The sequence below is a fragment of the Euprymna scolopes genome, chromosome 6 (assembly GCF_053919585.1).
Source record: "Euprymna scolopes isolate OS-2025 chromosome 6, ASM5391958v1, whole genome shotgun sequence".
NCBI lineage: Eukaryota > Metazoa > Mollusca > Cephalopoda > Sepiida > Sepiolidae > Euprymna > Euprymna scolopes.
This window is the reverse complement of record NC_136487.1, coordinates 125,151,347-125,174,182: the sequence shown is the minus strand read 5'-3', so window position 1 is coordinate 125,174,182 and position 22,836 is coordinate 125,151,347. Positions and strand designations below refer to the sequence as shown.

General features: G+C 29.9%; 1 protein-coding gene across 1 annotated transcript in view; it reads right to left on the bottom strand.

The window, feature by feature from the left end:
- LOC145277936 (universal stress protein in QAH/OAS sulfhydrylase 3'region-like) overlaps positions 1-22,836 on the bottom strand; it is a 60,232-nt gene that overhangs the window by 14,957 nt on the left and 22,439 nt on the right. The window contains exon 2 of the mRNA XM_080130013.1: positions 7,813-7,893. Within this exon, the coding sequence (XP_079986139.1) occupies positions 7,813-7,893 (81 nt within the window). The remainder of the gene's footprint in view (positions 1-7,812; positions 7,894-22,836) is intronic.

Genomic DNA, 22,836 nt, shown 5'->3' with positions numbered 1-22,836 from the left:
TAAACCATTTATAATATTTATTTATGGATTTATTTACTTATCATTTCTTTTGTATCGGTAAATGAATTCCATTTTTAAAAAAAACTGTAAAAGTCACGTTAAAGGTGATTAAGTTGGAAAGTAAGTAAAAATTTACCCTTTTTACTTTTATACGATTTCTGATCACTTTGAAAAAGGTGTGTGTGTGTGTGTTTTAAAAATGATTTTTAACTGCTATAATCTCATTTATATATATATATATATATATATATATAATATATATATATATATATATATATATATATATATATATATATATATATATATATATATAACAACGTGAGTATTCATATCGTGGGTTTGTATTACTGTACACATAGATTCGAATAAATAGTCAAAAACAAATATATAAATAAATGTTATCAAAGGCAAGATAAGTTACTTTTCTACCTAACTGGATATATTTTTTGTGTTTTTATTCAATGTAATATATTTATTCAGCTCGAAAAACATACAGTGTTTACCGATGTGTTGGAAAATTCAAGATGGCGTCTCACACCCTCTTTAACACCGTAAGTTTTGGAAAAGGTGTTATAAATAAAAAACTATACAAAATACTATTAAAAACCCGCCGAATATATGTCAACCTATGTCACGGTAACATATATTGAGCGAGTTTTTAACAGTATTTTAACAGGGCACATCGTAAAAACTGACCCATTAATTTTCCTGAAGTAAAAACTATATAGTTTTTAAACTTTTAAAACTGTACATTATAAAAAGAAAACTGTTCGAGTGATTTTTTTTTTTTTTACATGGGTGTCACCACTTATCAAGGCTCAGAGGCCACTCAAGGATAAGGGTTAATAGGTATACATTAGTCATTGTGATTTTAGCATAGTAAACAGTGGGAATTTTGTAACTTGGATTACTTGAAAAAGAAAACTGTTCGAATGATTGAAAATGAAAACAAAATAACAATGTAAATATATTGATAAGAAAAAAACAAAAACAAACGAAGTTTCCGTTTCAGGAACCCGAGTTTATGTCGTAATCATTCAACTCGTTAGCGGTTTTATTCAGCGATTAGGGATAACCATACGACATATCTAATTACCAAAGCGATTTTTAAAAAAAAAATTTTTTTATTAAAACTAAACCTGTTTAGTTTTAATGAACCAATTTTTTTAAAGCCAACACTTTAGTTATTTTGAGAGCGTGCAACTGCACCCGAAAGGTTGATTAGGAAACTCCAAATCCTTTTATGACTCGAAAAAAAAAAGGGCTTTTTATCGGCTTAAATGATAAACTAATGTTAAATATTAGTATTTAATATAATGCGATATCAATCTACACAATTTGCCATCGATTCTGAAATAAAATGAAATCCTGACATTGTGATCATTTTTGCAGGTGTTATGTGCCAAATATTGAAATAAGAATGTTTAAATTCAATTATTGTAATTTAAGTCTTTAATTTTAAAGTCGATTTTATTTATAAAATATCTTTTTAGAAATCAATCTCAAAAACAATCTGAACAATAAATCTCTTTTGTTATGGCTAAGTTTTTGTCAAGGGTAGAAATTATAATAGACAAGTATTCATCCATGATGACATTTTACCGATTTCCTGGTTTACAGGTATTCTTGCTAAATTTCTTCGAAAGAATTGACATAAACAATACTTCAACTAAATACGTATATTTAATGCAATAATGACTTTTGTTTCTTCTGACTTTTCCTAAACTAAACATAAAACATCGGTTAGGGTTAGTTTAACATTCTGTAAAAGTACTTTCCGTTTTTTTTGTTTTTTTGTACTTCTGCAGAGAAGGTAAAAAACCGATAAAAACTGGATGTATTTTTCGTGTTTTTATTCAATTTAACATGTTTATTCAGCTCGAAAAGAATACAGTGTTTACCGATGTGTTGGAAAATTCAAGATGGCGTCTCACACATTCTTTAACACCGTAAGTTTTGGAAAAGGTGTTATAAATAAAAAACTATACAAAATACTATTAAAAACCCGCCGAATATATGTCAACCTATGTCACGGTAACATATATTGAGCGAGTTTTTAACAGTATTTTAACCGGTTTTTTATTTATTACACCTTTTTCCAAACTTACCGTGTTAAAGAGAGAATCGGCCGCCATCTTGAATTTTCCAATACATCGGTAAACACTGTATGCTTTTCGAGCTGAATAAACATGTTAAACACGAAAAATATATCCAGTTTGGTAGAAAAGTAATTTATCTTGCCTTTGATAACATTTATTGGCAACTTATTCGAATCTATGTGTACAGTAATACAAACCCGAAATGAATTTAAGACCACGAGTGAAATGAGAAAATGAAGAAAATCACATTTACTGTGTGTGTTTACTGTTTATGTAAGTTTTATGTAAGTCAGCGGGTTTGGTTGCCATAACAACGTGACGGTAGTGAACGTGTGTGTGTGCGTGTGTGCGCGTATTTCGTGTAGTTTAGTTTCGTATAATAGTTTCGTATTTTTTTAATTTGTAAATAACAAGTTATTAAAAAATTAAACCCTTCCAAGATGGACAATAAATAAAGCCATAATATTATATGGTAAAGGTAAGAGCGTAGAAACGATTGTTTTTTAGGAGATGTGATTATTGGATTAACCAATCAGAAATCGTCTGTGGCACACACATCTCTGTTTTTATAGATATAAATAAATATATATAGAAGATATAGAAGATATAGATAGATAGATAGATAGATAGATAGATATAGATAGATTAAATGTTAAATAGATTTTGTAAATAGTACAGTTGAAATGATTAGAATATTTCCAATATGTAATAAGGTCGAGGTAATTAGTTAAAGAGATTTAATATAATGTGATATGCAAATGAGCATAAGTCATTCGATATGGGGGTGGTTTGTAGAATAGTATATAAAGAAATTAGGCAAAGATTCTTATGTCTCCTATAACAGAAACATCCTAAAATGGGTTCTAATGTTTCTCTACCAGGAGAGATCTACCCTCTTACCTCCTTTATATTTCGTTGATGATGGAGAGCTGTACACACAGACAGAAACACACGAACCCTATTACTTTATAAAAATATAGATTAATCATCTCCATTTGCCACTAGGAGATATCGGTTACCATTAGCATTCGTCGTTATAGTTTGACAAAAAATGTCTATATCTCACCGAAGAAAGTCGGAGTTGACCAAAATATCTAAATAATAATTTACTTGTCTGACGTCTGGTGTCACACAAAAAATAAAAAATAAAATAGCAAACAAAAAAAAACATCATCATCGCAAACATTAATTAATGAGAAACGAATTACCTCCCTTTATAGACGCCCTTTTATCAGTTAAAAAGCATTTAAACCATTTCCTCTCAAAAAATTTTCAAATAAATATTTGCAAGTGAATTGACATGTTTCTTTATAATTTATATTAAAAATTATTCAGAAAAAAAAAACAATGTATTGTGTTGAATTTTCATTGAAAAAAATGTAGATTTTTTTAAATTATTTAATCAATTCTTTTTAGTTTTAAAAGGTTAAAAAAGAATTTATTAAAAAGACTTGTTTTAAATTCGTCGTTATTTGTTTGAATTTTATTTTAATTCATTTTATTTATGTGTTTTAAAATTTTTCAACTACCGTGGGATTCCCACGTGTTCTGTTAGTCTATATTATATTTTTTTTAGTCTGTCTGTCTGGCTGTTCATTTCACTTTTTTCTCAGAAACTACTGGCCAGATCCGGATTAAATTTTATATGGACAGCGGCTAAACATCGTATTCATTCGGTGCACAGTTAAGGATAATGATTTAATAAAGATTAGTATTTTATATATATTATTTTACCTGGAAGGCCGAAGGAATAGTTGGCCGATACGTCGTGAAACAACAACAACAACTAAAAAGATGAGGATAATAGTCCGCAATAAAATAAATTAATTCGTATTTTAATGCAAAAGAAGGACGCATTAAACCATATTCAACCATCAATTCGGCACATAACATCCATTTGAATTCAACGGACTATAACTTTTGATTATTTTATAGGACTAAAAAGTCTAGTTGGATTTATATGGTTTTCCTTTATTAAAAAAAAGGTCTATTTAAGCATCGAATTTGGTTTTAAAACTTATTTCTTGCAAAGAAACAATAAGTAGGCTACATTAAGCCACATATTTGTTTTTCAATTATATGAAAGGATGGGACACGAAAGTGAAAGGAAATGCAGCAATTGGAGAAAAGTAGATTTTAATGGCATTGTAAAGGAAGTTGCTGAGCAAAGGGAAACTGTTATGCGCTTCTACACTATTAGGACGAAATTTTGTAGTCAATAAATTTCAGATAAAAAAAAACAATGGTTTCTACTGATTTTTTGGTCAATTCTAATAAATTACAATCGTATATTACAAATTATGCAGTCAAAATTATCTTAATATAACTGAATTATTAAACAAAAACTTTAATCGTGTTAACAGGTGAAAAATTGCCACCATCTTGTTTAAATTGAAACGGAAAATTACCTCCTTTTTTAACTCTCCTATGCCTTACGATCGTTTTCATCAAATTTTATTTTTTTTATTTTCTTTGATAAATAAATTTCTATCTTATCGATTTTCGTAATTTCTGGGATGCAATCATCTTTAAAAAAAAATAAAATAAATAAAACAAGGAATACGTGGATACCATTGTTTTCGTGTGAATATCAGTAATATGATTTCCAAAATTTCGTCCTAATAGTGTAGAAGCGCCGACTCTTGTCGTCTTCCTCAAATTCTGTTTTCTTTAATAAAAATTTTTCTACCTTATCGATTTTCATAATTTTTTGATATAATCATCTTAAAAATACAAGGAATGCGTGGATACCATTGTTTTCACGAGTTCCGAAATTTCGTTCTGATAGTGTAGAAGCGCCAACTGTTGTGTATGTAAATGTATTCTATCATATTCCCGTTTCTAATTTTATACGATTTTTTACGTAAAGTTAGGTTGGTTGGTTGGTTGTTTTCGTTTTACGGCATATCAACCCTTTTCGGGTTATTTAATGCCGAATCCAAAGATTTTGAAGAAAAAATTTTTAATCGAATATATTTGTTGTTTTCAAGTCGGTTTCTATTTAACTCATAGTTGGAACCCTAACAGGTACTACCACTCCGGGTCAGAGTGGACCTGGGAGCAATGGTAATTAAAGGGTGGCTCCACACTCCCCAAAGCTCGCAAACTGGGGCCTCACCACTGGATATAGTTTAAGGTCATATCCAGGATCCCCATTGAGGGACTTTTACCCTCTGCGGGGAGGCAGTCGGTGTATTCTAATGCCCCACCGACAGGGCCCGTAAAGTTAGGAACGGATGGTAAAAAGATACATTTATCATTATGGTAAGGAAAGTGTATGAGTAGAAAAAGCTTTTAAAAATATTAAATCCTACACTTTTTATCGTGTTAAAAAAACGGGAAAAAGTTACCACCCGTTGAATTAGAATGGGTGCTTTATACCAACTTGATGGTTGAATATGCTTAAATATGTGCTCATTTTTGCATCAAGTACTGTTACACCTCATCATAACAAAGATTTATAAAAAAATTTCAATCAGATCGGTTCAGGATTTTTCAAGAAAAAGTGGAATGGACAGACAGACAATAAAAAATGCAATGTACTTTAAAAATTGTCGTTAATTTTGTATCTTATTGAATTAAACTATATAAGCTCTATTTGATATAACATGTTAACTATTGAGCTTAATTTTATCAGTAGTATTAAGATTGTGCTGAGGATTCATAATATTTAAAAAAATTATGTAATCTTGAAATATGGCAATGGTTTGAACTTTATAACTTTTAGATTCAACCACTCTGATGAGTCGTAGACGACGAAACACGTGTTAGTGGATAATTATATTTTTAAAAATAATCTATGTGTGTGTGTGTGTGTGTGTGTGTGTGTGTGTGTGTGTGTGTGTGTGTGTGTGTGTGTGTGTGTGTGTGATTAATCGGAATCGGGAATCGGAAAATCAGAGCTTTTTGTATTATCGAAGTCGGTAGTGAAAAAAACTTGAGCCTATTTACGAGACCAAAACCGATTCCTTAAATTATCTTTTTTATTTGATTTTGGTTTAAGAAACGTCTTCCACTTCTGGTAGTAATAATAAAATAATAAATATTTATTCATTTAACCTTCTAGTAAGACTATAATCTATAGATCACCCCCTCACAAGTGTGTTTTTACATTTGAGAAAATATAGGCACATTTAAGATGTGTTTTTACAGTAATCAGGACAAAATAATAATTTTATAGTAAAATATTTAGAGATTTATAAAGAATCGGAATCGGAATCGGTAATTGTATCGGAATCGGGAATTTAGTACGAATCGGTAATTGTATTGGAATCGGGAAAAATATTGGAATCGTCCCATCACTAATATTAACCCATATGCCTAATTGATGGTTGAATTTGATTAAATTTGTACCCATTTTTGTATTAAATACTAATCTTTATTAATCACTAACTGCAACGAATAGATACCATAATACTTAGTCCGTTGCACGTTACCATAACAGTCCATACAAAATTTCAGCCAGATCGGCCTATTATATTCTGAAAAAAAATGTGAAACGAGCAAAGAGAAATATAATATAGATTATGGTGATATTGAATTTTGTTTTGCTCACATGACTATTCTGAATTTGTGACCGTGTGCTCCATCGATACTAGCCTCTCTTACATCAAACAGTCATGATTTTTAAAAATAAATAAATCACATAAAATCTTTTTTCAGGAAAAAATTTATAATTAAAATTTAATTCGAATTATTTTATGGTTTTCAATAATCAAGTAAAACTTCCATTTTTAAATAGTTGATATTTAATTTAAAAAAAAAAAAATCCCCAGCAAAGTTTAATTTTAAACTTTTCCCTTAAAAGATTTTATGTAATTTAAATGAGAAGATCGTCACATATTTTTGATGACAATTATTTTTTTAAATACAATTTACGTATATAATTATAAAATCGTTTTTATTTATTCCCCCCCTCCCCGATATTTCGCTAAAAATAGCCTCATCAGATAGGGAGGTAGTCTGGTCCGAGAGTTTTTTTTTTTTTCTTTCTTGCTTCTTTTCTTCACCATAACATCAAAATGAAGAAAAGAAAAGAAAAAAAATTCTCAGACCGAACTACCTACATACCCTGATGAGGCTATTTTTAGCGAAATATCGGCAAAAATTAATAAATAAAAATTATTTTATCATTATATACGATACTTAAAGGTCTTTCAACATTTTTCATTTAAATTTTATGTAATTTATTTTATTTATAATAATTGAATAATAAATAAATAAATAAATTATTTTAATAATTAATAATAAAAAAATGACCTTTCTTTTAATTTAATAATTTTTACTGTGCAATCATCTATATTGCTTTGAAATTTCTAAATTAAACTCAAAGCGTTGTTTATGACAGTTTGGGACTAGAAAAACAGTCCACTGGCGGTGGCCCACGGCCACGAATTCAGAATAGGAGCGCGTGAGCAATCAAATTCTACAATGCTAATACTATTAATACAATACACTAGTTTATAACCGAAACCTCATTCACGTTCGTGTTGGTGAATATACGTTTTTCCGCAAATAGTTCATGAGTTAGAATCTACATTTATGAGGATTTGTCGCAGAACAAATTGTCCGAAAACGAAATCTAATGATTCCACATTCCTCGCGCACATTTATTAAGGGGAAGTAACCCAAAGCTTAAAGTATTAATGGAATAATATAAATGCAAACACGAAAAGCATTATCGAAATTGAACATAGGGGGAAAAAATACTTACGCATTGTAACAACATTGTGAAACTCTGCACAATGTACAATGACTGCGTGATCCCCAGGTCGGTGGATATTTTCTCTATACCCTGAAAATAAAGAAAAACATAGTTTCACAGTGAAAAATAAGAATATTTGATGTCCTATTTTATCAATATTAGCAATGCGTACGTAAAGGAAGTTAAATTAATTCTGAATAAGACGTGAGGGCCGTTAAAAAAAATCAATTGATTGACAATAGTCATAAAGTAAAAGACAATTAAAAAAAGACATTTTTCTGAATTTTTTTAGATGAGGGTTTATAATTCGTATTATTTGAATTATTCGGACTACTGTTCTCATCTTGAGCATTATTTACACAACGTTTCGATCGATGTAACCTTCGACTTTCAGGTGTATCTTGTCGAAGTCGGGAATCTACACAGAATCCATTTTATTTCTCGGAAACTACTGGGCCGATCTGGATAAAATTTTGCATAGACCTTCATTATGATAAGGTGATACGTAGTTAGCGATAAGAACTAATAGGGATTAGTATTAAATGCAAAAGGAGCAATGATTTAAACACATTCAACCATCAATTTAGCATAAAGCAATCATTATAAGTTGGTAAAATTAAGTTGTAAGTTACACTCTTCTGGGGGTTAAAGGTTTAATTCTCAGTGCGGGCAACACTAAAATACAATTGCAAATTACTTAGGACTTCTACCCAGTCATGGCTGATGGAACAAGAGCATGCTAACCGCGTGGATTAAATAACGTGTTCAGTTCGAAAATTCATGCAGATTTTCGAGTTCAGCCAGATAAACCTGAAGAAGGTCGGAGGTTACATCGATGGAAATTTTGTAGGAATAGCATTCATCATTGGAACAGTAGTCAGAATAATCCAAATAACAAAAGGGCCATTTAGGCACAAAAATATTTCATTTGTTAATAGTTTGTCTACGGCAATAGTCGAAGCAAAACATAAAATTAAAATATAGTGTTTCCTCATAAAATAAATGAATGCACGCATTATTATTTTTTTTTTTAATTGGTAAAAAGAACATACATGCAAAGAACAAAGCCAAAACATGTGTTTTCTCGTGGAGGATTCTTTTAAAGCGATTCAGGCCAACAAATGAGAACAAAATCTCGTATTTTTCGTATTTTTCGACCATGTGTAGCATGAGAGCTCATAGTTTGGTTTGGTTTATGACATATCAACCATCTATGGGTTATTTAATCTATATAAATAAAATAGTAGATGTATGTATGTGCGTATAAATATTTAACTGCTAAACTCTTAAATTGCGGATCACAAAACACGAAAGTAAAAAAGGAAATAGTAATCATACAATAAAGTTCTATTCATCTTTGTTTGGAAAACTGAAATGCAAAAATGTTCATTTCGACTTGTCGACATTTCTCTTAGTTTGCACATACGTGAACTAATTATGGCTAAAAGTCATTTCATTTTTTATAAGTTTCTGATCTGTCTGTCGGGCTAGCTCAAACTCTAGTGAGTTTCACAACAAATGTATCTTCAAATAGTGTACTGGTATCTTATTTTCTTCAATTTATTCATCCAGAAGAAGTCTTACAATAAAGACGAAACGTTGATGAACATATAATTTGGTTTGTTCCTTTTTCATCTCTCTATCTCCTTGGAATATTATTCCCATTATTCCCCATCATATATGCACACACACACACACACACACACACACACACACACACACACACACACAATGTATATATACACACATACATATATATACACACACATACATATATATATGCACACACACATATATACATACATATATATATATGCACACACACATATATATACACACACACATATATATATACACACACATATATATATACACACATATATATATATACACACACATACATATACACACATATATATATACACACACACATATATATACACACATACATACATATACATACATGCATGTATGCATGCATGCATACATACATACACATATATGTACCATGAGAAAAATTGCAGCTTTCCTCATTTGACGGACACAGCACATAAACAGAAATGATGCAAGTCTGCGTTGCATAAAATCTGACAAGCGAAAGCAATTCCATTAAATATTGATCCATAAATAATAGACTGGTTTTAAAGAAAATGATGTTCCGCCTTAGATTTTCCCCTCCCTCCCTCATCTTTTTTTTTTTTTTTTTTTAGAAAAAAAAATTATGCTCGCAAATATAAATAAACATTAAATACTAAAGGAAATATCATGAAATGAAAGAAAATTTCTAAATTGCATTGAATAATTATGATGATAGAAAAAAAAAAAAAACATACCTGAGGCGTTTACAAAAAAACAACAAAAAGAATGATAGAGAGAAGAGTATTATCTAAAACGCATCAATCGAACTACTTTTCTCTGTAAACCTAATGTAATCTTCCGCGCGGGAACACCATGGAACTCTCAAGTGGCAGATACCCATAAACAGGTATGTTTCAATGATCACATCGCTTCACTAACTTTATGAGAGAGAACTTGAATGTCTATTAGACAATATCCCCCAGTGTCTAAGGTCTCTCTGTACAGGGGGTTGTTAGGGCACTCTGACATAAGGATATTTTTAACTACAAGTAAACCCTGACTAAATATTCAATATCACATAGTATTTGCGGTCCAAATAAGGTCTCGGTATGGCTAACCCACAGTGTCGTATACAAGGAATGGTGTATCTTCTTAAAGTGATGTTGTCTAATGTACCAACGCTTAGCTGGACACTCCACCAGACCAGATGTATTCTTGTCCTAGAAGCCAGTAAGGCCAAGAAACCACAAGAAAGATATACTATAACATATTTAACTGGTCAATTAGGGAGAGGAAAAGTAATGTTCTTATTTTATTTTTTTATTTTTTTACATAGGAGTCACCACTTATCAAGGCCCAGAGGCCACTCGAGGATAAGGGTTAAAGTGTACAGTAGTCAATGGGACAAAATCGTACTAATCGTTAGTAGTTGAAATTTGGTAAATTGGATTATTTAAGGGGAACGGCTCATCAAGAACTTGTTTACGTTAGACTTGAAGACGACCATATTGTAGTCAGTTCGACATTTAGATATAAAGGAGAACTTTAATGAAATATTCAAATATGTATGTATCTCATATAGAGACCAAGTGTTAGCTATTTGAAAGGGCTCATTGATCTTTGAGAACTTTGAAGTAAAGTGATGTTATTTATAGTAAAACACAGAACTGGATACTCCACCAGACTAGATAAATTCTAGCCCTAGAATCTGCTAAAACCAAGAGACCACAAGTTAATCCCATTAAGTCCGTATAATTTTGTCCAAACCTAATTATTAGCTGTAACTACAATTTTCTGTATACATTTAAAAATTTGACAGAGTTAGTCTCCGCCCTCTGTCTGTGTGCATCTCCCCCTGTAAGTTTCTGGGTATAATTTAATCTACAATGTTATTTAACTAACGCCTTTATCCACTAGACTATGCGTCATAATTTATTAAATAAGGAGATTACTATAACAAATTAATTTGATCGGAGTTATATAGAATTTTTTAATACTGAGGTCGTTTGAATAACGCGCTGATCCATTCATTGTAGAACGATGTTAGAGTAAAATGAAAAAGAAGTTTTAAGTACAGTGAAGGAAAATATAAAAGAGCTTTACGAGTTCATTGATGGAACTGAAAAAAATGTATATTTCCACTAAACTCAAAGTAAGTTGCTGATGACAATACTAGCAGTAAACTATAGCATACACGCATACGCACAAATATACACAAATATATATATATATATATATATATATATATATATATATATATATATATATATATATATATATATATATATATATATAAAGGATGCGGAAGAGGTAAATAGTTTCGCTTGTTTTATTTTCCATAGGAGGGAAATGTTTGCCATAATGTTTTATTGTTAAAGTGTTTTTATTCAATAAGTCTGAAGAAAGGCTGTTCTTCTGAAAATTTCCAAACGACAATGTTTGAGTTTGTCCAAATAGACTTGAAACATTTGTAACTAACAATGAAATACACTTTTTGTTGCTATCAACCCATTTCTTGAAGTATTGGTTTTTGTTAAAACAGCATATACATATATATATATATATATATATATATATATATATATATATATATACATATATACACACATCATATACATATATATAAATATATGCATCTCTCATATATATATATATATATCTCATATATATATATATACATATACACAAACGTCATATATATATACATATATATAAACACCTCATATATGCACACATATATATACACACATCATATAAATATACATACACACATCATATATATATACATCATATATACACACAAACATCATATATATACACACACATATATATATATATGCATGCATATATATACACACATCATATATATACACGCATCATATATATATGCATGCATGTATATACACACATCATATATATACACACACATATACATCATATATATACATATATATATATATACATCATATATATACATACATCATATATATACATCATATATATATATACACATACATCATATATATACATCATATATATATACACATACATACATCATATATATATATATATACACATACATAATATATATACACATACATACATCATATATATACACATACATACATAATATATATATACACATACATACATCTTATATATATACACATGCATACATCATATATATACACATGCATACATCATATATATACACATACATACATCATATATATACACATACATACATCATATATATACACATACATCATATATATACACATACATCATATATATATACATCATATATATATACATCATATATATATACACATACATACATCATATATATATACACATACATACATCATATATATACATCACATATATATGTATCATATATATACATCATATATATACGCACAATATATAAATATATCATATATCATATATATATACACCATTTATCTATACATAATATATATACCTCATATATATATATATACAAATCCCATATATATACACATCCTTTATATATAAACACATCATATATATATACATCATATATACATATATATATATACATCATATATATACATCATATATATACGCACATCATATATATACACACATCATATATATATACATCATATATATATACATATATATATACATCATATATATACATCATATATATATATACATCATATATATATACATCATATATATATATACATATATATATATACATCATATATATACACATCATATATATATACATCATATATATATATATATATACATCATATATATATACATCATATATATATACATCATATATATATACATCATATATACATACATCATATATACATACATCATATATATATATAATATATATATAATATATATGTATCATATATATATATATCTTATATATATCATATATATATCACATATATATCATATGTATATATCACATATATATCATATATATATCATATATATATATCATATATATATCATATATATATATCACATATATATATCATACATATATCATATATGTATTATATATATCATATATATATTATATATATCATATATATATCATATATATATCATAATATATATATCATATATATATATCTATATATAATATATATATCATATATATATATATATATATCTATATATCATATATATATCATATATATATCTATATATCATATATATATCTATATATCATATATATATCATATATATATATACCATATATACATATATATCATATATATACATATATATATCATATATACATATATCATATATATACCATATATATATATCATATATACATATATATACCATATATATCATATATATATATCATATATATATATATCATATATATATATATATCATATATATCATATATATATCATATATATCATATATATATATCATATATATATATCATATATATATATATCATATATATATATCATACATATCATATACATATATCATACATATCATATATATATATCATACATATATATCATATATATCATACATATATATATTATATGTATCATATATATATCATATATATCATATATATATATCATATATATCATATATATCATCATATATATATTATATATATAATATATATCATATATATATTATATATATCATATATATATTATATATATCATATATATATTATATATATCATATATATATTATATATATCATATATATATTATATATATCATATATATATTATATATATCATATATATATATATCATATATATATTATACATATATATATCATATATATCATGTATATATCATATATATCATATATATATCATATATATCATATATATATATATCATATATATCATATGTATAATATATATATATATATGTATATGTATATACTAGCATTTCAGCCCGGCGTTGCCCGGGTGTTTGGATGTGTATGCTGAGCAGAAAAAAAAAGTGGTAGTAGGAAGGCTGGCTCGAACTCGTACCCCAAAAGAGGAAAAGAACGGGGTAAAACCTAATGTTTATGCTGTTACGACCACCGCCAAACCGAATGCGACATTTTTGAAAATTCGGCTAGACAATCTAAAGGAGAGGATAACTTTAGAAAATATCGGCGAAAAAAGTGACCCCCCCCCTGTAGAAAAGTGCCTAGCTGAAGGGGAAGATATTAATGTTTTTAACCAATATTTCGATATTTGTCGTATGAAAGGTCGATCTTTAAAACGATACTGATTTTGGTAAAATAGACATGCAAACAGATATACATACATACATTTATATATTGGTAACTAAAAATTTTCGAGCCAAACTGATGAAAAAGCTTGTCCTATCTCTGAATACCCTTTATGTAAAATTTCAAATATTTAGACCAGAAATTGTCTGAGTATTTTGGAAGAGACCGCAGAGATCAATTTTTTTTTTACCTTTGATCCCTATTATGACCCCTTAAAATTTATTGTTTTGGGTTCAAATTAAGTTATCAAGTTACATCCATGTCCAAGGAACCTATATCTAAAATTTCAAGTGCGTAGACCCAAAATTGTCGGAGGAGTTTGGTAGAGTTCTCAAAGGTCAAATCGTTGAACTTTGACCCCTTACTCGCCAAATTTCTGGCCCAAAACCGATCACATCGATTTTCCCAAATCTCAGCACCCTGTATATCAAATTTCGAGTCTGTAGGCTAAAAATTGACAGAGTTATTGCATAGGGAAATGTACACAGACACAGACATAGACACACAGACACGTTCACTTTTATATAAGAGCAAATAATTTATAAAACATGTTAAAAACACTTTGAAAAAGAGTTTAAAACATTTAATCTGAAAAGGAAAAACTTAATAAGTGGATAGTCCTTAATCCGCGGAGTTTCAAAGAAATAATTTCCTTCTCATCAGAGGGTAGGAATTAGCAAAATGCGGGATCAGATTTTGCATACAAAAGTATTTGATGAAACTGCAAGTAAGTCAAAGATCTTACTTGATAACAAAAAGTGAAACAGGGGGAATGTGGTGAAGAAAAGGGTGATTACACGTGAATGGATTATTATTAGCTCTATCCCCTACTTGGTTTTATCGAGCTTTTACACCTGGTTGATATTACTTCATAAATATTAATTCTTTAATATTTATAATATACTTTAGTTTTACCATCTTGATCATTTTGGTAAATTTAATTGTAATTTTTTATTTTATATATATATATATATATATATATATATATATATATATATATATATATATATATGAGGTGCCTTCAATAAGTTTCCAGATTTTTTTTCATATGGGTATTTGATTGTACACACATAAAACTCTAGTTCCCTTCGAAGTAATCTCCTCCGGTTGCAATGCACTTGTTGTACCGTTCCAACAACCTCTGGAAAGCCCCATGGAAATACTCTTGTGTGAGCGTGTGAATGACCCTCGTCACAGACTCTTTCATTTCAATTGTCTCATAAGGACAGCCTATAAGGTTTTCCTTGAGCTTAGGGAATAGCCAAAAGTCACAGGAATCAAGGTCTGGACTATAGAGAGTGTGAGGAACTGTCTTGATGCCCATCTTGGTCAAATAGTCTGATTTTCTATGAGCAACCTGAGAACACACTTCAAATCTTCCACATTTTCAGTTCCTTGCTGATAAGTGGGTATACAGTTGCCACACTAACATCAAACTGTTCTCTTATTGTCTCTATAGACATAGGATGCTCTTTATCCAGGAAATTCTTTATTTGGTCAATCAACTCTGCAATATTGATATCCTTACTCCTCCCACACCTCTCATCATCCCTTACAGGCTCCCTGCCTTTATGGAGTCTCTTAGACCACTCAAAAGCTGATGCTCGATTCATGCAAGATGATCCAAAAGCAGTCTGAAGCATTCCATACGTCTATGTGGCATTTTTTCCAAGTTTAAAACGTAATTTTATGGCATATCGTTCTTCTAAAATGTCCTCAAGTCCAGATTGCATTTTTGAAATTCGCAAGCTGTTACAATCAGACTTTATTAGGGTGTATGCTAATTCTTGCTGGTTTTTTTTTTTTTTAGAACCTGAAATGACAAAAATTAGTCAATCATCTCATTAGATGTATAGCAATAACATACTGAATTTTCAAAAGTCTACAACAATTTTAAATGCCTGTACAAGATGTCAGGAAACTTATTGAAGGCACCTCACATATATATATACGCACACACACACACACACACACACACACACACACACACACACACACACATATATATATATACATATATATATATATATATATATATAAAATCAAATTATAAATAATTAAATAAACAATGCTGAATTTATGAAAGTGTCACACTAAAAAAAATGTAATTAGCCCTATATATATATATATATATATATATGAACTCATGTTTCCCCTCTGACTTTGACCTTAATAGGATTGAAAATCAAGACATTTCATGCAAATGTAATATGTAAAAACTGCAGCATATTATCTGAGGTGTGTTATAGGCCTATTACCTCTACACTTCCTCGATAATCATAGGTTCCTATATTTTTTCTGATGAAAGTTCACTGCCAAAATCGGTTAGAATCTTTTCTCCCCAATAAATTCCTCCTACCCCCGCTACCACTTACACCATTGCGGAATCATTCACAAGGGACAGTATGAAGAAACACCGTTTTAGGTTTTCTTTACTTTGTAGTTGCTTTAAAAAACTGGAATTGCATTTTAACGTTCCTTTTCGTTCTATGTTTTCTACTGGGTCAAACGCACCATGGACTTAATCGATTCAAAGGTTTATTTATGCCATTTTTTCTTTCGCTTTATTTTGTTTTGTAGTTGACTAAAAAACTAGAATGGAATTTTAACGTTCATTTTCTACAGGGTGAAACGCACCATTGGGCTTAAGCGAGTCGAAGGGTTATTTATGCCATTTTTTCTTTTCCGCTTTTTGCTGTGTGTGTGTTTTGTTTTTTTTTCAAAACACGTTCATTTTTCCCCCTGATTTTCGCTTTTTGTTTTTTTTTTATGATTTATTTTTTAAATATTTTTATGTTTGTTCGTTGTTTTTGTTTTGTTTTGGTTTTTCTTTTTAAAATAGTAAACCAGGGTTATAACTCCGCTTATTCTTTACTTTACTCCACCCCCTTACACACACCTCCAAGCAACCGGGCAACCCCGGGTATCCCCGCTAGTATTAAAATAAAATAAAATACTTAAGTAACATGTTTCACGTCATTGTTTGTTAGTGTTTACAGAAGCACGTTTGAACCAAGGTAAAACACATATCTTAAGAAGAGATCTTTCTCGAAATATGATAGAATACGGATATTCCATCAGACCATCTGACGCAAGTAATTACGGTGCAAATATAGATAAAATGTGTGTATGAAACGTATAAATATATACACATGTATTTGTAGTTGTATTAATAATAAAACTATTCTTCATCTGTTTTAGCTCGTATCTTTCCGTTACACCTCTGCATTGCATTGCCTTCTATATACTACATTTAGTTACATACTAGATAATGTTTCAAGAACACTACATCAACCTCATATATATATATATATACACACATATTATATACACATACATACACATATACAGATATATACATATACACACTTACATATATACATACACATAAGAAACATATATATATAAAATATATAACACACACGCACACATACACACACACGTGCACACCAGTATACACACTCCAGTCAACACGGGCGTATATATACATACATTTTAAACTTAAATTCAAGCAATTATCACCGTACAAGCAGTAAGGCTAGGCATATAAAATCAAGAGGGGGTTCTTTGGTATGACCCGGGCACGTTCGAAATGAATGTTTCTGTTTAGAGCACAATTGAAGCATGATACTTGACTTTTGCATTTTAAACTTTAATTAAAGCTATTATATAAAGATAATTTTATAACATCAACAGAAGGTTCTCTACAGTGCAATGTAGACTATAATGTTTTGTGGGACTAAGTCACTGCGAGACATGTGAAGCTTCCTCCAAGTGCACCGCGATGTGTCCCCGACTAGAGCAGGTAATCAATCAATTGGATTGAAAATGGACGATTTTACCGATTTCGATGACAAAAATGAGAGTGAGAAACATTCTCCCTGTTCACACATTGAACATTTAAATTAAAATGTTTAAAATTCAACGCTATTTCACACGATTAATGGTAGCCGAATGGATACGGCCTCCGCTAATCGAGCCAGAGATGTCTCGAGTCGCGGGGTTCGAATCGTTCGACTGGTAGTAATTGTGACACCCTGCACTGAAGAATCCCGAAAGGATGAAACACTAGTGTCTGTAGGTATTTAATTATTATAGTAAAAAAATAATTATATATATATATATATATATATATATATATATATATATATATATAATTATTTAGATTTTTATTAAGGACAATTCTTTAATTTTTGGTGGATTTTTTTAAAATCAGGGATTAAAAGTAAATTAATTTCATTTTCGTTGCTTGTGAAATGCAAATAATATTTAGAAATCGTTTGGTGATGGAGATGCTGTAATAAAAAAATTTGAGGATGTGTTGAGATAGAAGTATGGTTAACTGGAGCGACATTTGTTTGGCGTGAGAGAATGCGTACTAAAAATTGTTCGTTGCAGCCGTGTGAAAAGAATATCACGCCGAGGGTTATGTAGAAAATAAAATAAACTATTTAAAAAGCGAAAAAATTTAGTTACATGACTGTCGTCACGTTTTCAGAGCTAAGCTCATTATATTCTAACCTCGCGTATATTTGTATAATGACAGAGTATATAAATTTAAATAATCGATAATTAGGAACAACTAGCACTTAGTGTTCTAATAAAGATTTCGTATAAACTCCATTTTCACATCTTAAGTAAATTGCAAGACAATAAATTACATTGCCTAAGTAGACGTTTACTATTTTTAAACAAATATTCCATTTGCAGTTACCAGTTTTTCGAGCTTTGCAATATTATGCAATTTGGTGGGGGAGGGGGAGAAAAAGAAACAAGCCATCTGTCAATTACAGCAAAGTAAAATTTAAACACCAAAGTCAATCTACTCAAACCCTTATAAAACCTTTCCTAAATTAAGTGAAAATTGAGTTCTTGTCCAGAATCCCCCCATGTTAAAAAAAATAAAAATAAAGAAAAATCTGTATGATGTACGTAACCATGGCGGAAAGAAAATATCGTATTACAAAAATCACATAAATTGATCAAGTATTTTAATTTTAAAATAAGAAAATAAAAAGTTTATGACTAATCAAGGAGCGACTGTCTTTCAGTGCCATTTTAAAAAGTTTCAAGAAACAAAGCAGATTGCTCAACATAATTCAAACTTTCGAGATTTTTGCTGTAATGCCTACAATTTCCCATTAATCGCTTAAATTCTAATATATATATATATATATATATATATATATATATATATATATGTGTCTGTTTGTCTGGCTGTCTCTCTTTATATTTTCAAACTATCTCTTCCGAAACTACAAGTTGCAGTGCAGCAGCGACGCTAAGGGCTTCAAAGCTGTCCACCCCCGCTATCTAATATATAAAAGGCTATATATCTGTCTGTCTGTCCGTCTGTCTATCTCCATATTTTCAAACTATTTCTATGAAACTAAAAGTCGCAGAGCAGTGCTAGGGGCCTCAAATGATTGGATTTTTTTTACGAGCCTTTCTTTTATGTGTTTTTAGCCAGTTAAAATAGTTTTTAAGGGGTTAAAAATGGGTCAAAATTGAAAAAATTGTTATGCATTTTGTACATCCGGCTTAGCTTATTCTTAATCAGTTCGTATGCATGTCACGTTGGTACAGTAGTAACGTCACCAGCTTTGAATGCTGCAGTTTTGCTTTCGGTTTCGATTCTAGCTGGTGGCTATACTTTTTTTTTACTTCTGAAATCACGACTCTATAATAATATATACGAAATCGGGACAAATTAAAATATCATATTTAAGCTTATTTCACGACCCCCCCCCCCGCTAGTTGTTTATAAAAATAAAACTACTTGATAAATCTACGTGATTTATGGAATGCGATTGTTTTTTCCCGTTACACGTACGTGCATCATACAGGGTTTTTTATTTATTTATTTATTTTTAATATAAAGGGAATTATGAATAAGCACTAAAAATTGGTTTTGGAGAAGGAACTGAAAGGAAAGCTTAAGAGTAACCGTGGTTGAAGGTTTTCTGAACAGCCTAACATTACAGATTTTGCATTACGTCAATCGCAACAAGGAATTACATTGTTTAGTTATGTAACATAGTGTGTATGAACGCGCGAGAAATGATCAGCAGAAGCAGCGAAGAATGGCTGGCTGCGAAGAGATTAGCAGCTGCATTAGCTGAAAAAAAGGCATATGCTAATTAGGAAGTGTGCGCGAGAAGAGACAAAAATATGCACGATGTGGTCGGAGAGAAAAAAAAAGTGCGATGTCGAGGAAAATGGACGTGTACAGTGAAGGCAAGAAATGGCTGGCTGCGACTGGCATGAGGTCGGAGAAGAAAGTGTACACCGGACGAAATGGACGATGGCGAGAGAGTTTTAATTGGTGTCGAGACGGGAAAATAACGATAATAAAACTTTTGTTAAAAAAGATTTTTATTTTGTTTATTTCTTTCCTTTGTTCAAGCATGATTGCCGCGTTACAATTAGATGTTTACTACTTTTAAACAAACATTCGACCTGCAGCGATGTTCTTTTTTATTATGGATTTGCGATCTTACATGTCCTCGGTGGAAAACAGGCTAACTTTCAATTACAGCAAACTAAAATTTAAACATGCTTTTTTGATCAAGGTCAATTTACTCAAACCCTATAAAAACCTTTCTTACATTAAGTGAAACTAAGTGAAAATTATTTTAGGGAAAAACGACTGGAAGGGACGCATTAGACCAAGTGTATTTGGGTGTTTTTATAACTGATTAAAATTATATCCTTTGCATTACGTCAATTGTGTATTCCTCCGCCGCTTTGCGCATTTAAAAGATTGCACAAGACAGGACATATGTTCTTATGTTAGACTAATGGAAACAATCGGCGTTGCTAGGATTTTCTTGTAATCGTTAAAACTTTAGGTACATGAATCTTCTATACTCGTTCATTTCGGATGACGGTGCACAACACAAAGACGAGGCTTGGAAAACATACACACACGGTATTGTGCACTATTTACATAATAGGGCAATAAAGTTAAAATTATTACCGAGAAAAAAGTTATGGTACAAAATTCAGGGCTCAACGGACAAATTTATCTTTAGTTGACCTTTGACAGCTAAATATTTTCGTTTACTAGCCAAATAGAAAAGTTACTCACCAAACCCACGTGATTTTTGGAATATGACATCTTCATCCCGTGACGAGTACGTACATCATGAAGATTTTTCTGTATGTTTTAAATACATGTAATTCTATATATGCACGGAATTTTATGTTGAGACTTGAAAGTATAAACAATCGAATTTCTTCAGTTTTTTTTAACAGGCTTTGTTAAAAAAAAAAAAGAGTATACTGTTTTAATAAACTTTTATTGTTTAAATAATTTGACTTTGCTCGTTTTATTAAGAAAAAATGTTAAAACGACATTTTTCACTCAGTAATGAGCTTTGGAAGATTGTCGGTGGAAAAAAAAACACAATTGCCGAAAGATAAACGTTTTATCATTTTTAGATTTCTTTAAAAATCATTCGCAAATACGAATGTTTCACTCGCAACGTAAAGCCCTGTAATTCCAAGTAATGATCCGCGGAGGAGCTAAACTACAACGTTGTTTTGACTAGCTAGTTTGATTAAATTAAATTGCACTTCTTAAAAATGACAATCACTATTAATAAAATTAAGCTTCTAGCATAGTTTAATATGATAAAGTTTGTAACCTTTTGTAGAAAAACATCGTCAAACAATACTCCCGTCATCCCAAAACTGACAGAATGTGGGTTATAGTAAGAAAAAATACTCGGGGGATGAAATCCATTTATGTCATAAAGAATTTGTATAAAAATATTCACATGAATTTAAATATAGCTGTCAAACATTTCGCGATGCGTTCCACAGTGGCGTTTATTCTGAATTTTATACAATCTAATCATAACCCAAAGATAACTCACAAAAATAAACTATTAGCACGTGCCTTTCTATGAATATTTCTTTTCTGCAAAACTCTTTTTCCCCATTAGTTACAAGACGACTCTTCTATACAACGCCCAAAGTTTGAATACGTCGCGCCTAACTACAAACGCGAATCATAAATGGTTCTCGTTTTGGAGAAGCACTATCTCTTGACACGTTTCTAGAAATGGCCTTCACTCCTGACCTGAAATGAAACACATACATCAAATCTGTTGCCAAGATCGCTGGAAAAATAGTTGAATCATTCTGCCGCTCCAGTAGGTA